The 11,830-nt window shown below is 36.3% G+C and overlaps 3 protein-coding genes across 3 annotated transcripts; 1 reads left to right on the plus strand and 2 right to left on the minus strand.

The window, feature by feature from the left end:
* Nucleotides 1–1,288: 1,288 nt before the first annotated feature.
* On the minus strand, nucleotides 1,289–3,427 carry LOC141841345 (uncharacterized). Its single transcript, XM_074729504.1, has 4 exons — nucleotides 3,271–3,427; nucleotides 3,047–3,204; nucleotides 2,683–2,749; nucleotides 1,289–1,834 (listed from the first exon to the last, which is right to left on the minus strand). The coding sequence occupies exons 1-4, from the start codon at nucleotides 3,424–3,426 to the stop codon at nucleotides 1,736–1,738; spliced, it is 480 nt and encodes a 159-aa protein (XP_074585605.1). The 5' UTR covers nucleotide 3,427; the 3' UTR covers nucleotides 1,289–1,735.
* Nucleotides 3,428–4,248: 821 nt separating this feature from the next.
* Nucleotides 4,249–9,734, plus strand: LOC141840814 (cycloeucalenol cycloisomerase-like). The gene is made up of 8 exons (XM_074728885.1): nucleotides 4,249–4,324; nucleotides 4,405–4,546; nucleotides 5,036–5,119; nucleotides 6,201–6,242; nucleotides 6,515–6,625; nucleotides 7,794–7,985; nucleotides 8,914–9,011; nucleotides 9,326–9,734. Exons 2-8 carry the CDS (start codon nucleotides 4,418–4,420, stop codon nucleotides 9,531–9,533), a joined length of 864 nt encoding a protein of 287 aa, XP_074584986.1. The 5' UTR covers nucleotides 4,249–4,324; nucleotides 4,405–4,417; the 3' UTR covers nucleotides 9,534–9,734.
* A 503-nt stretch (nucleotides 9,735–10,237) lies between these two features.
* On the minus strand, nucleotides 10,238–10,779 carry LOC141836891 (BAG family molecular chaperone regulator 2-like). The gene is made up of 2 exons (XM_074724358.1): nucleotides 10,539–10,779; nucleotides 10,238–10,467 (listed from the first exon to the last, which is right to left on the minus strand). Exons 1-2 carry the CDS (start codon nucleotides 10,777–10,779, stop codon nucleotides 10,238–10,240), a joined length of 471 nt encoding a protein of 156 aa, XP_074580459.1.
* Between the last annotated feature and the right edge of the window lie 1,051 nt (nucleotides 10,780–11,830).

Here is an 11,830-nt window from a genome sequence, read left to right on the forward strand (position 1 = left end):
ACAAACATACGAGTTAGAGCAAAATATATGGTATATCAACACTAGCCTATACATGATCCCAAAGCACCCAAAAAAACGCAGCTTTTATACCCAAATCTACCAAACGAGCATAAGAAAATCAGAATGAAGCAAATGAAAAATGGAAATGAAGTGGATCAATGAACGAATAAGAATGAGCTCAGGAATCATCAATAAGTAGTCCCCATTCCTTACCAGAAGACGAGAAAATCCTTGGCCAGGCACGCAGAAGCCGCTGGGAGAGAGAAGCGAGGGAGAGAAGAGCGAGATTGAGGGTTTTTTGTTGCGTTCTCTTGCGTTTTCCATTATATACACTTTCTCTCGACGCGAGAAAAGGACACGCGTCCAGAATAAGCTCGTTTCGCGATCTTCTCTCTGACGCGGGTATCGGGCGGTTTGTGGATCGTTCCGCAGTCGGCATCACTTTCATTTGGCACCGTTTATTCATGATCAGACGGACGATAAAATAAGAGCAATACAGGAAAAGTTTATATTACCAAACAAACTACTTATGTTATGATTATAGTACCTCCAAATTGGATACCCCTAACAACCGTACGTGGGGACCAACTGAACTTCCAATTAAGTCTATATGTTGAGTGGGTATAAGTTCTTTCATTTTGATTCGATTAGGTTGATTTACCACGCTTAGGAAGGCAAATTATGGTAAGTGGCATTAAATTGGAAGGTCTTGTTGATTGATACCTCGCAAGTTTCCAAAATTTATTTTCTATAAACAAAAATAATAATTGCTTGCTAAAATTATTAGTAAAAAATAGATTTTTTTTTGTAAAGATGTTTAATAGGCAGGGAGAAAATCATTAAAAAATGTTATATTTTTGGTATAAGGAAACTATTGCCTTATTGCTTATTTGAGTGGGAATTTATTTATTTTTTAAAAAATTTATTAAATCTTACCATTTTCTAATTTAAAATTATGAAAAAGCATTCCCATAATTTTTTTAATAACAATAATTTGTTTAAATACCCTACTTTTTTTTTTAAACGTGTTTTAGGTAAAAAAAAAGTCTATATTTTGACAATATAGTGCAATTCATCATACTTTAATACTCCTAGTTAGCGCCACCATTTGTTACCCAAAATTAACATATGTACTTTTTAAATTGTAAATCAATTCTTATTTTTTTCTAGAATAACCCTATATCGTTTATGAATGCACATAGAGAAAATTTAATATTAAATTTGAATGTAACTAATATATTGTTAAGTAAGTGGCAGATTCCACCTTTTACAGAAAAAGTAAACTTAGAAAAAAATGACCCTTCTAACGATAAAGGGCGTCTTTTGACTATTTTTTAAATTTTGAATAACCTCTTTTGGCATCACTAATGGCCCTATCTCTCTTGGCCCAACAATTCAACACAACAAATATGTTTCTATGTAACGTCGAGATCTTAGGGGTCTTTGGTGTGCACAAGAGAGAGAGAGTGAAGGATAAGTGGATTCCTCTTGCCAAAGTTGATGAAGAAGCACGACATGGACGTCATCATATGCAATGCCCTCGATGCGGTCCTCCGCTTTGTCCGGACCGATGATCTCCTTTGCCTTCCGACGACATCGTACCCTCCCTTCTCCCCTCTCCTCTTATTCTTTTCGCTATGCCAATCTCTCATCTGGTGTGGGCTTCTTCAACCACAGCTCTCCAAGTCGGCTTGGAAGGTCCTCTTCACCTCTTATTCTAGCATCGATACAGCTCTTACACGTCTTTGAAGAGCAATCTGTACTTGGGAATTCTTTCAGGTGGAAGTGAACACCTGACGATGAGCTTACCTCTCATAGCTCCTCTAAATATAGCCTGAAGATAGTGAGAATATACGAAATTAAGAAACAAATTATCAAGGCTAAAACCAGATAATGGGAATGGAAGAAAATAAGTGAGAAGTAATGAGCTCAGGCAAAATGGAAGAGAGTGTACCACTCTGGTTGGTTTAGGTAATGTACTTACTGGAGTCAAATTTATCAACATTACTAAATAGAATACACGCCTAATCCAATTGAAACATTGACCAGTTTAGTGAACCTTTCAGCAAGAAACTATGAGTTGGAATGAAACATTGCCACCAAGATGAAGGGAAAGAAATTTCTATGCAAAACATACTCCCGGCAGCCAGAGATTGTGTAAAGGTACACCAAAAGAAACAACACTTTGTCATCCAAGAATGTTACGCAGGTTGATATATAAATAACAAAGATTGAAATCATTGATAATAGATCGTGAAACCTGTAGAAGCTTGTTTCAGCTAAAACTAGCTTAGACTAACTGAGCTCGAAGAAATGGGTAGACATTTATTAAAATTTAAAAAGATTATGGAGCTTGTGCATCTACCGAATATAACTAGAGTCAAATTCGTTACTGATATAATTGATGAAACTTAATTATATAAATGCTTCTCATCAATAACTTTGGGCACTGTTCAAAAATATACCACTAATATGTGAATTATAAAATGCTTCTTATTGATGTCTAAAATTGTAACATTGAAACAAAAAAAAAAAATCAATCCACATTTTTTTATGATACATTAGTTTGATTATCCTTGTGTATCATATGATCTAGGTCTAAAAAATTTAGTAAAGGAACAGTGACAAACCAAATTTCTTATTTCAACTGAAATCTTTTTAAGGCGAATGTATGAGACTCACCTCTAGGACATCAATTAAATCCTGTTTGGTATAAAAAGATCCAACCCATTTAGTATGATCGGGAGTCCTGAAACACAATAAAAGCGAAATTTAATATCCAAGATTGTAGATAATATATCTGCAAATACAATATTTAAATGGTAAAATCGCCACATTGTTATGTATGTGAATAAAAAAATAGTGATGATTGGTAGAGTCAATGATTATGGTATAACGCTACCAGACTGTTGAAATTATCTTATGCCAATCAAATTTTGACTAAACTTTCATAATGGAAGAACAAAATTGTTGGTTTTAATGTCTTAAAAAACGAAATTAATTATAAAAAAATGATGTCTGGCCTAACAGGTATGATTAGAATTACCCCGAATCCATCTTCATATGATGAGCATTAAAGAAGAAGACGGTGGAGGGAAGCAAGGTGATGTCGAAGTAGTTGAGATAGACCTGCACCTCCTCGGCGTCGGCATCCACCAGCGCGATCTTTGCGAACTTGGAGACCTTCGAAGCTGACTTGGAAAGCTGCACAGCAGAACAAAGATGGGCAAAGAGCGAAAAGAATAAGAGGAGAGAAAGAAAGGAAAGTACGATGTCGTCGAGGTGAAGGCAGAGGAGATCGGCGGCCCGGCCAAAGCGGAGGAGGAGGACCGAGTCGAGGGTATCGCGTATGATGCAATCGACGTCGCGCTTCTTCGTCAGCGTCGGCAAGAGGAACCCGCTCATCCTTCCCTCTCTCCGACACATACCTGAGAAGCCCTAACATCTTGACATTCTATAGCCACATATTTGTTGGGCCAAGAGATAGGCCCATTAGTGCTGCCAAAAGAAGTTATTTAAAATTAAAAATTTTGGAACAAAAAGTCAAAAAACGCCCCTTTACCGTTGATTTCTAAAATACATGTATTCAAGCGTCATTATCCTAAAAATATTTTTATATACCAATAAAAGAGGCAGATTTTAATTTTTACTCAAAAATCTTAAATATTTTCATATTTTTATATAATAATATGATTAAATAAATCCATAAATGTGGCATGCTGAGGTCCCGCGCCAGAGCATGTTTATCCTATTCCTTCGAGGCGAATCACTGGCCTTACAATTAATTATTATTTCACTGCCACTTTTATCTCAACGAATGCTTTATTCAAAATTTTTCTTTTTTTAAAGTACCTTTATTCCTTTTTAAATGTAGAGAAAACAATAAAAATCTTTAAAGAAAATCTAAAAACTAATTAGTAGTTTCAATCCACAAATTATTTTAGTCGAGTTCTTACAAGTTCAAAATTTTCTTTTTTCTTTTTATATATGTTAATACGCAGCATGCAGCCTAAGCTTCATGTGGTTACTACGCCACCGCAACATACCGGCAACGTTACAGTACGCCTCACGATTTTTTTTTTATTTTCATTTTGCAAAATAAATAACTATTTTGGAATCATCGAACCGTATCCTGTGGTTCCGAAACCGCGTATGATTAAGGGTGGAGATTTTGTGAACCGTCGAACCGAACCGTCATCGGATTACTTTCGGCTGTTGAGTGAGTGTGAGAGCCGTCCGTGGGGCGTCGTTCTCGGTGTCCCCATCTCAGCCTGCTGCGGCGCCGCTCCCTTGCCCGGCGATCGGACGGACAGCGGAGAGTTAGGTGAGTATCACGCGTCGCTGTTCCGTATCTCGTGTCTAGGGCCGGGATGGTTGTCATTGTTTCCACCTCCGTTGATGCAGGCTCGCCGGGGGAATGACATTCGTGAGCTTGTGGTTGGCTTCGAATCCAAGCAAGAGATGGGGGGAAGCATTTTTTTTGCTCTACACCCCCTTCTGGCTCACCCTCTGCCTCGGGATCATCGTCCCTAACAAGCTTTACGAGGTCCGAACTTACTTCTTCCTATTCGTGGTGGTTTCCTCCTCGTGATATCGTCCTTCGCTTATGTTTTTACATCCGTTTTTCATGGACCGATTTGGGATTATGACCGAATGTTTTTCCTCTTTTCATTTGAATCATGGCTTTCGACTTCTATTTTCGTGTGGTTTGTGGCTTTTGATAGATTAGGTTGGTCTATCAACTAGAAATGGTTTCTTTGTCTCCTCGGAGATGATCAAAGTTTCATTTACTATTGCTTTTGCCTCCCTACTACCGTAGTAGATCGTTTAATATTTCATGCGGTCAACATGAGGTTAGTGATAAAAGACCGTCAGCTTGTTTACATATGTCCTAAACTGTGAAGAAATAAATGGCCTATACAGAATGTGTACGATATGGAAGTATTTTATTTTAAATGCAGACTTCACGGAAATTGATGTTATTTTAATGGTGAAAAATCTTGAGAAATTGTACTAAGATGGGCATTGATGACAGAGATTCACTGAATTGGAGTATCTGATTCTTGGGCTGGTTTCTGCTACTCCAGCTTTCTTGATACCGCTTCTGATCGTGGGGAAGGTCCATACTTCGAACTCAAATTAGTTGATGATGTTACCAATTTGAGTACATAGCTTATCTGGTTTTCTTTGAGCAGCTATTCTTTCTTCGAGTACCTGCTTATTGCCCTTTCTAAATTTATTTGATTTGCAATGTTATTTGACCACAAGTTTATTTATGTGTCACTTAATGTTGATGTTTCTGCACACTAAATGCAATGGAGCAAGCCTGTCCCTAACAATCAATTTGGCATACTTAGATAGAACTTGAAAAGAGCGAACAGAATGTTAATTTTGCAACTTATTCTTCAAGTTCTAAAATTTGTTAGATTCAAATTCTTCTTATATGTTGGTTATTTCAGCTGTGTAACTAAACTGGAAACACAACGAATGCTATCTAATGTTGAGTGACAAATATCTGCAACACAAGCTGATTTTTTTTTTCATTATGTAGAACAACCAGGATTTGGATACTGAATTTTTTTCTCATGTAGAACAATCAAGCAATGTGTTTATTTACAGGATATGATTTGATGGATAATTAATGGACTGCGTTTGTGGTGGCGTCTAGCATCTGTTTGGAAACAAAAGCATTGCCACTACATATTCTTTCTATTAAATAAAAAAATACTAAATTTTTTCCTTTGCTTAGTTTGGTGTTCAAATTGGAACGTTTTGTCTTGTATGAATATATAATACCTTTCGAGTTTACATATAGCATCATCTGATGTTGCTCCTTTTTTTTCAAAAGTTTAAAACACTTTATATGCCAATAGCCTCTCTTTTGTATTACTTCCTTTCAACTGTTAATGCAAAGAATGAGAAGACAAACTAGCAATAGAGGAAAATTGCTAGAAATACAATACAATATGCCTTTTGTCTGTATTGATTCATGAATGAAAGGAATTCAGGAAATAAGTACTAAGCTAAACAAGGATAAGACTAGGGGTTTCATATAAAATTTTGCCTGAATTACTTCTTTGCAACTGCACTAACATCCACTCTCTACCTACAATTAATTGAGTGTTTGATGCTGAAAAGTGAAATCAATGAAAAACAGTTATATAATTCAAGGTGAAGATTTCTCCTGCCCTTTCTTGCAGGCAGACAGTGGCAAATGCTGGAAAGACCGGTACTGGGTGAAGGTAATCTTACTTTTATTGATCCCTAGCAAGTATTTATTACTCATCCATGTATGTATAAGTGCAACTAAAACATATGATACGTTTTATAGGCATCACTACAAAAATCACATGATAAATTTTGCTTTAGTTCTCTGCATTATTTTGTCAAAGATACACTGGGATTCAGTTTATAGTTTTGTTCTTAAAAAGTTCAGCTTTATTGGACACTATGCTGTAATTTTTTTTCTTACTAAAATGATACCATGTAAGGTTTCAAAATTTGTTTGCTGCAGGCAAATCTGTGGATTGCGATTTTTAGTTATGTTGGTAACTACTTCTGGACTCACTATTTCTTCACAGTACTTGGGGCATCATACACTTTTCCTTCGTGGAGAATGAACAATGTAAGCGAGTAGACAAATGATGCTAATTTTTACTTGTTTTTCCTTATTTCAAACTTCAAAACATGTTATATAGAGTCCTGCTTCCTTTGTTATATTGTCTTTTAAGTGGCTATGACAAAGTCTTGAACTGAAAATAGATTCAATTTCTCTCCATTTTGACAAATCAGGTGTTGAAATTCTTTTCTTACTGTAAACCATCTTCAAATTACAGCCTCACCACTAAAAATCAATCTGTGTATTTTCAGGCGCCTTTACAGTTTACATCATTCTTCATTTTTGATGAAAAGATATTGCTCTTGACTTACTGATTCTTCCTTACGAGCTTCAATCTTCCATTTTTTAGTGTTCTTCTGAGCATTGAGGTGGACAACTATTCTTCTAGATAGAAAATAATTGATGTTTGACTGAATATAAATTAAATCTCTTATGCAAGATATTTGATCCTTATGCTTAGATTCACTGAAAGTGTTGAAGGGAGGCTTCTTATCTATGTGACCTTCATACATGTGTGATATTTAAAAGCTAGTTGAATTACTTTTAGCCTCTCTCCTGTTGTTATCTTGGTATGGTCAAGAAAAAGAAGATAGTTGACATATTTTACAATATCAATCACCTTAGTTTTTACATCAACTATCTTACTGATAAATTTGATGATCTGTTTGTTTGTGACTAAAGATGATATGCTGATAATCTCCTTAGATAGCACACATATCTTGTTACCATACTGATCCTATTTAGTGAAACAATCTTCTCAAAAATAGTGGTTGAAAACTGGATCGGACAGAGACTGGTTCAACTGGTTAAACTGGAAATCCGATACTTCAGCTTATGGGGGAGTGCTAGAGATATTAGATTTAAAGGGTTATTGGTGTAGTTAATTTGTACCCACATTGGCATTTAGTTTAGGATTTTACCATGATATCAAGTATTTAGTGTGATAATTACAATTATTTGTGAGCATGTATAACGAAGTTAAAATAAATCTTTGACATATATTCATTATAGACACTACATTTCATTTTTCTATCACTCTAGATTTCTGATAACTTTAATTTTAGATTCTGTCATATATGATTGCTGGTGCATTGTTGTCAATTAGCTTTATCGGAATGTTGTGGTCTTAATTTGGTTATCCTGTCTGGTATGACAAATTATTCTGATGTTGCAGGTCCCACATACTACTTTCCTTCTCACTCATTCTTGTTTCCTGTTTTACCACATGGCGTCAAATATCACACTTCGGAGACTGCGCCATTTCCTCACGGATTTACCACAGTCAATTCAACTAGCCAGTGAAGCTGCATGGATTTTGGCTCTTTCTTATTTTATTGCTTATCTGGAGACTTTAGCTATTGCAAACGTACGTGGTAGCTTGTGTCATCTATCTTTGATGATTTCTCACCATTGTCTACCTTGTTTTTTTATTATATATAATAAACTATAAAAACAACTAAGGAAACATATTCGAAGAAATATAACCTTCTGAGGCTTAATTACAAATGAATAATTCTTGCAGTTTTAGGAGAGTAAGCATAGCAAGAGAAGTTAAATGAAACTATGGTAACAAACCTAAACTGGACTTTTTTTTGCCTAACACTATAAACAATTTATTCATGTGAAAATGCTCTATCTGGACAAAAGCAAATGATATATGGAGGGTTCAAACTTTTGTAGAGCGTTATGTGTTACAATCTTTTGAGGTCATCTGGCCAGACTATCTTGATACTACATATTTCTACTATTAATGGCATATCCAGTAACTTAAAAAGCTGGTGGGCAAAACAGGAAAGGAAGTGAGAGAATCATGAGACTAGGGGGTAGAGGAAGAAAGATGAGTGTTAGATTCTTCAAGTTCCCTTTGAGGAAAAGTCCTTCAATTTGCTAGTTATTTATAAATAGCTACTGGCATGATGAATTCATCTTATGGGATCTTAAAATGTCTAAATGATATAATCTTAGAAATTCCAGAATGAACACACCAATAAGGCATGTTAGACCAAGCTATTTGGTGTTGGGTTGATTCATTGTGAGTACAGTATTCAGACTTTATTGCTTTATAAGGTTCCATTGAAGTAAAGAGCTTAGTAGGGTTCATAATATGAAAAGCAAGTGTTCCAACAAACCTGGACGGTTCGATACATCAGTTGCTCTACATTATATATATTCTTTCTCTTACCAATATAAAGGTTATAAATTTTGTCAGTTGGTGATGGCATTTATATACTTTCATTCATTTGCAGTACACTTGTAACCTGATGACTTTTATATGTAACGTACATGTTTTGCAGTTCCCCTACTATGAGTTCGTTGATCGGGAATCCATGTACAAAGTGGGATCATTATTCTATGCGATCTATTTCCTAGTGAGCTTCCCTATGTTTGCGAGGTAAGAAGCTTAATATGGTAGAAATGCTCAATATGAATTTCCTTTGGAGCTAGGATCAATAAACAAGAATGTTTCCATACATCTAATAACATTACTGCATAGAACGTGACTGATTCTTTTCAAAGTTGTCAGCCTTTTCTTTTTCGTTTTCTTCACTGTGAATACGATATTGTAGTGTAGACAATAACAACAAAGTAAATTAATATTGCCGAAGAGTATTTCCTTATATGACAACTATCGTCTCTATGATAGTGTAGAATGTTGTGCGCTATGTTTCAACTTCACAAAAACTCAAACCTCTTGGTCCTTCTCAGGGTAGATGAGAAAGATGGTCAGCCGTGGGACCTTCCGAGGGTGGCTGTGGATGCACTGGGCGCGGCGATGCTTGTAACTATAATACTTGATTTATGGCGCATATTTCTTGGACCTATAGTTCCTATTCCAGAATCGAGGCAATGCAGTCAACCAGGGCTTGCGTGGTTCCACATACCAGAAGGCGCCGTTCAGAATCAGGGGATATGATTCTGAGTTGTAGGCCATGCCAACATTGTTCAGTAATTAGACCTTTAGATTTTTGTCCCCTTTGCATAGTTCTGTTGTGTTCCTTTTCAAATTTGCTCAATTCCAAGGGCCTAGACATCCCAAAATGCCCAACTTTCTATCAAGCACTTTGTCACCCAATGTTGCCACTTAGTACTGCGGGGTGACCCGTTAACTAAACAATTATTTGATTGCAAATTTGCATGCTAAAATGCAATCTAGCATCGGAGAATGCTAAGCTATTTCTTGGGACAACGTCATATGAATTTACAACGTTTTTGCCCCAAGTTTTATTTAAGTGCGTTTATAATTTAAAATTTTGAGATGATAGTCATACAAATAGGGGCAACCTATGATAATTAAAATGTTGTGATATTCATTACTCAATAAATTCTTAATGCATGTTTCCTATAAATTATTTCCTTGTCACTTTTATTATGATCATGCTACCAGATTCATCATCTCGAATCGTATGATTTGATGCTTCAACCACATGAAACAGAAGTAACACGAGTTTTCATTCCATTACTTAAACCATTTAGGAATGCGACTCTGGAGCTTCTACAACAGCTTTACAGTTAATTCAGCATCGGGGACTAATTACCAACTACTTGGCTTCTCAGTTTTGTTAATTCTAAAGACACTGAGATGACCAAAATCCATCCGACATGATTTTTGTGTAAAACTTATACTCGGATAATGGTGAGACAAGGGCTGCTCATCAACTGGCTTCCTGCCATGGCTCTCAACTTCCTCTCTTTGATTGCAGGATCCTCTAGGAGCAGCACCTTGTCCTTGTCCCTGACTCCCACCATGTGAAGATGCTCATCGTCCTCTCTCTCCTTTCCCTTGAACAGAAGCCTCTGCTCCCTCGGCTCTAATCCCGTCACCATGGACGCTGCCATCTTCATCTCCCCTGCATGGCATCGTGAATTTGGTGCATCAAAAGTGGTATTAAACATATGAACGGAGAAGGGAGTTACTCACAGAATGTGGCAGTGGCTCCAAGAGAGATGTAATGAGAATTAAATCCAGTGGATATTCTCACTGTGATTACTTCATCACCTCCCTCTCCGCATTCCCTCTTCTGAACCAGCATTCCTCCAGGCCTCACCTCCCATTGGATATCGCCGCCGCCGCCACCACCATGGCCTTCGATAGCTCCACCGTCGCTGTGATTCACCTTAGAACTTCTCTTGAAGAGCCTCTTTGATCTCAACTTGATCATTCTCCTACGTACAACTATATATCACATTAACTGCAAGTTTGGATGCTCGTGTGATCGACTTTAATTTGGAGTCCCGGCCGGAGGACTATACTTATAGGGAAGAGTTATGAGAGCTGGGACATGCTTTAGAAGCGTGCATTCATTTGTGGGACAAGACAAGACTCAAGAGGATGAAGCTTTTCACTGAAAAATAAAAAGAAAGAAGCAAACAAAAGAAAGTATCGAGTCAGATAAGCTTCTTTTTTGAAGGACATGGAAAGAAGGGAGATCTTTAATTCCTTTTGGTGAGATTGTTTCCTAAAGATGCGATTGAGTGAGTTACGTTCCGGAGATGTTTTGATTAAATATCAGCGATAAGGTGAGAACAGCAGCTAGCACATGGGGCTGGCAGGCAACATGCCTGCTTTGTTCTATCTATTACGGAGCTTGTTCAATCATCCACATGGTCGGCTGGGTCGAGAAATCGGTGAGAATTATTATTAATTATTTTTTTTATATTTTTTTCCCTTCAAAAACGGTTTGTTATTGCGATTTCTTCATTAAGAAATGGGGTTTGGGACGGCAGAGCATGTGGACGTGATACGGTCAATATCTTTAAAATGGATTGGAGAACCGTAAACAAATAGAAAGGGAACAAATTGGAACCTCGATAATAATTTACAATCAAAGATACAATAATTGATTAGATCGCTAGCTAAGGTTCGACTTTTCTCTTGCTAAAGATTCGATATGCATGCAGCAGTTAAACATCTTTATTACAGTGATTTTAATTTTAACATGGAAATTGACTAAATAAAAGAGGTTAATAAAAACAAGAAAAAGAATAAATAGGTTTGTGTATAATTAATAATTAAATTTGATCAAAATATGTCGTAATAATTGTTGTTGTAATAATTGGAAACAGAAAACATCCTGAGAGCAAGCACGTACTCGACTATTAAATGTTGTAGATTCGTAGAATCTAGTTTAAAAAAAATTATAATAATACTAATAGATAAGTCATAAAGAAAAAATATTTATTTTTAAAAATAAAATAATGAAGAAATATGCA

This window comes from Curcuma longa, chromosome 11 (genome assembly GCF_044706935.1).
Source record: "Curcuma longa cultivar G26 ecotype Majalengka, Jawa Barat chromosome 11, ITB_CL_G26_1.1, whole genome shotgun sequence".
NCBI classification, from domain to species: Eukaryota; Viridiplantae; Streptophyta; class Magnoliopsida; order Zingiberales; family Zingiberaceae; genus Curcuma; species Curcuma longa.

Excerpts from the sequence above, each read along its gene's own strand:
- LOC141840814 (XM_074728885.1), top strand. The coding sequence starts at position 4,418 with ATGACATTCGTGAGCTTGTGGTTGGCTTCGAATCCAAGCAAGAGATGG. Across the intron at positions 4,547-5,035 it reads TCCCTAACAAGCTTTACGAG|AGATTCACTGAATTGGAGTA; the intron begins GTCCGAACTTAC and ends CATTGATGACAG. Across the intron at positions 7,986-8,913 it reads AGACTTTAGCTATTGCAAAC|TTCCCCTACTATGAGTTCGT; the intron begins GTACGTGGTAGC and ends CATGTTTTGCAG.
- LOC141841345 (XM_074729504.1), bottom strand. The coding sequence starts at position 3,426 with ATGTGTCGGAGAGAGGGAAGGATGAGCGGGTTCCTCTTGCCGACGCTG. Across the intron at positions 3,205-3,270 it reads GCCTTCACCTCGACGACATC|CTTTCCAAGTCAGCTTCGAA; the intron begins GTACTTTCCTTT and ends TCTGCTGTGCAG. Across the intron at positions 1,835-2,682 it reads ATTTAATTGATGTCCTAGAG|GCTATATTTAGAGGAGCTAT; the intron begins GTGAGTCTCATA and ends CACTATCTTCAG.
- LOC141836891 (XM_074724358.1), bottom strand. The coding sequence starts at position 10,779 with ATGATCAAGTTGAGATCAAAGAGGCTCTTCAAGAGAAGTTCTAAGGTG. Across the intron at positions 10,468-10,538 it reads TGGAGCCACTGCCACATTCT|GGGAGATGAAGATGGCAGCG; the intron begins GTGAGTAACTCC and ends GATGCCATGCAG.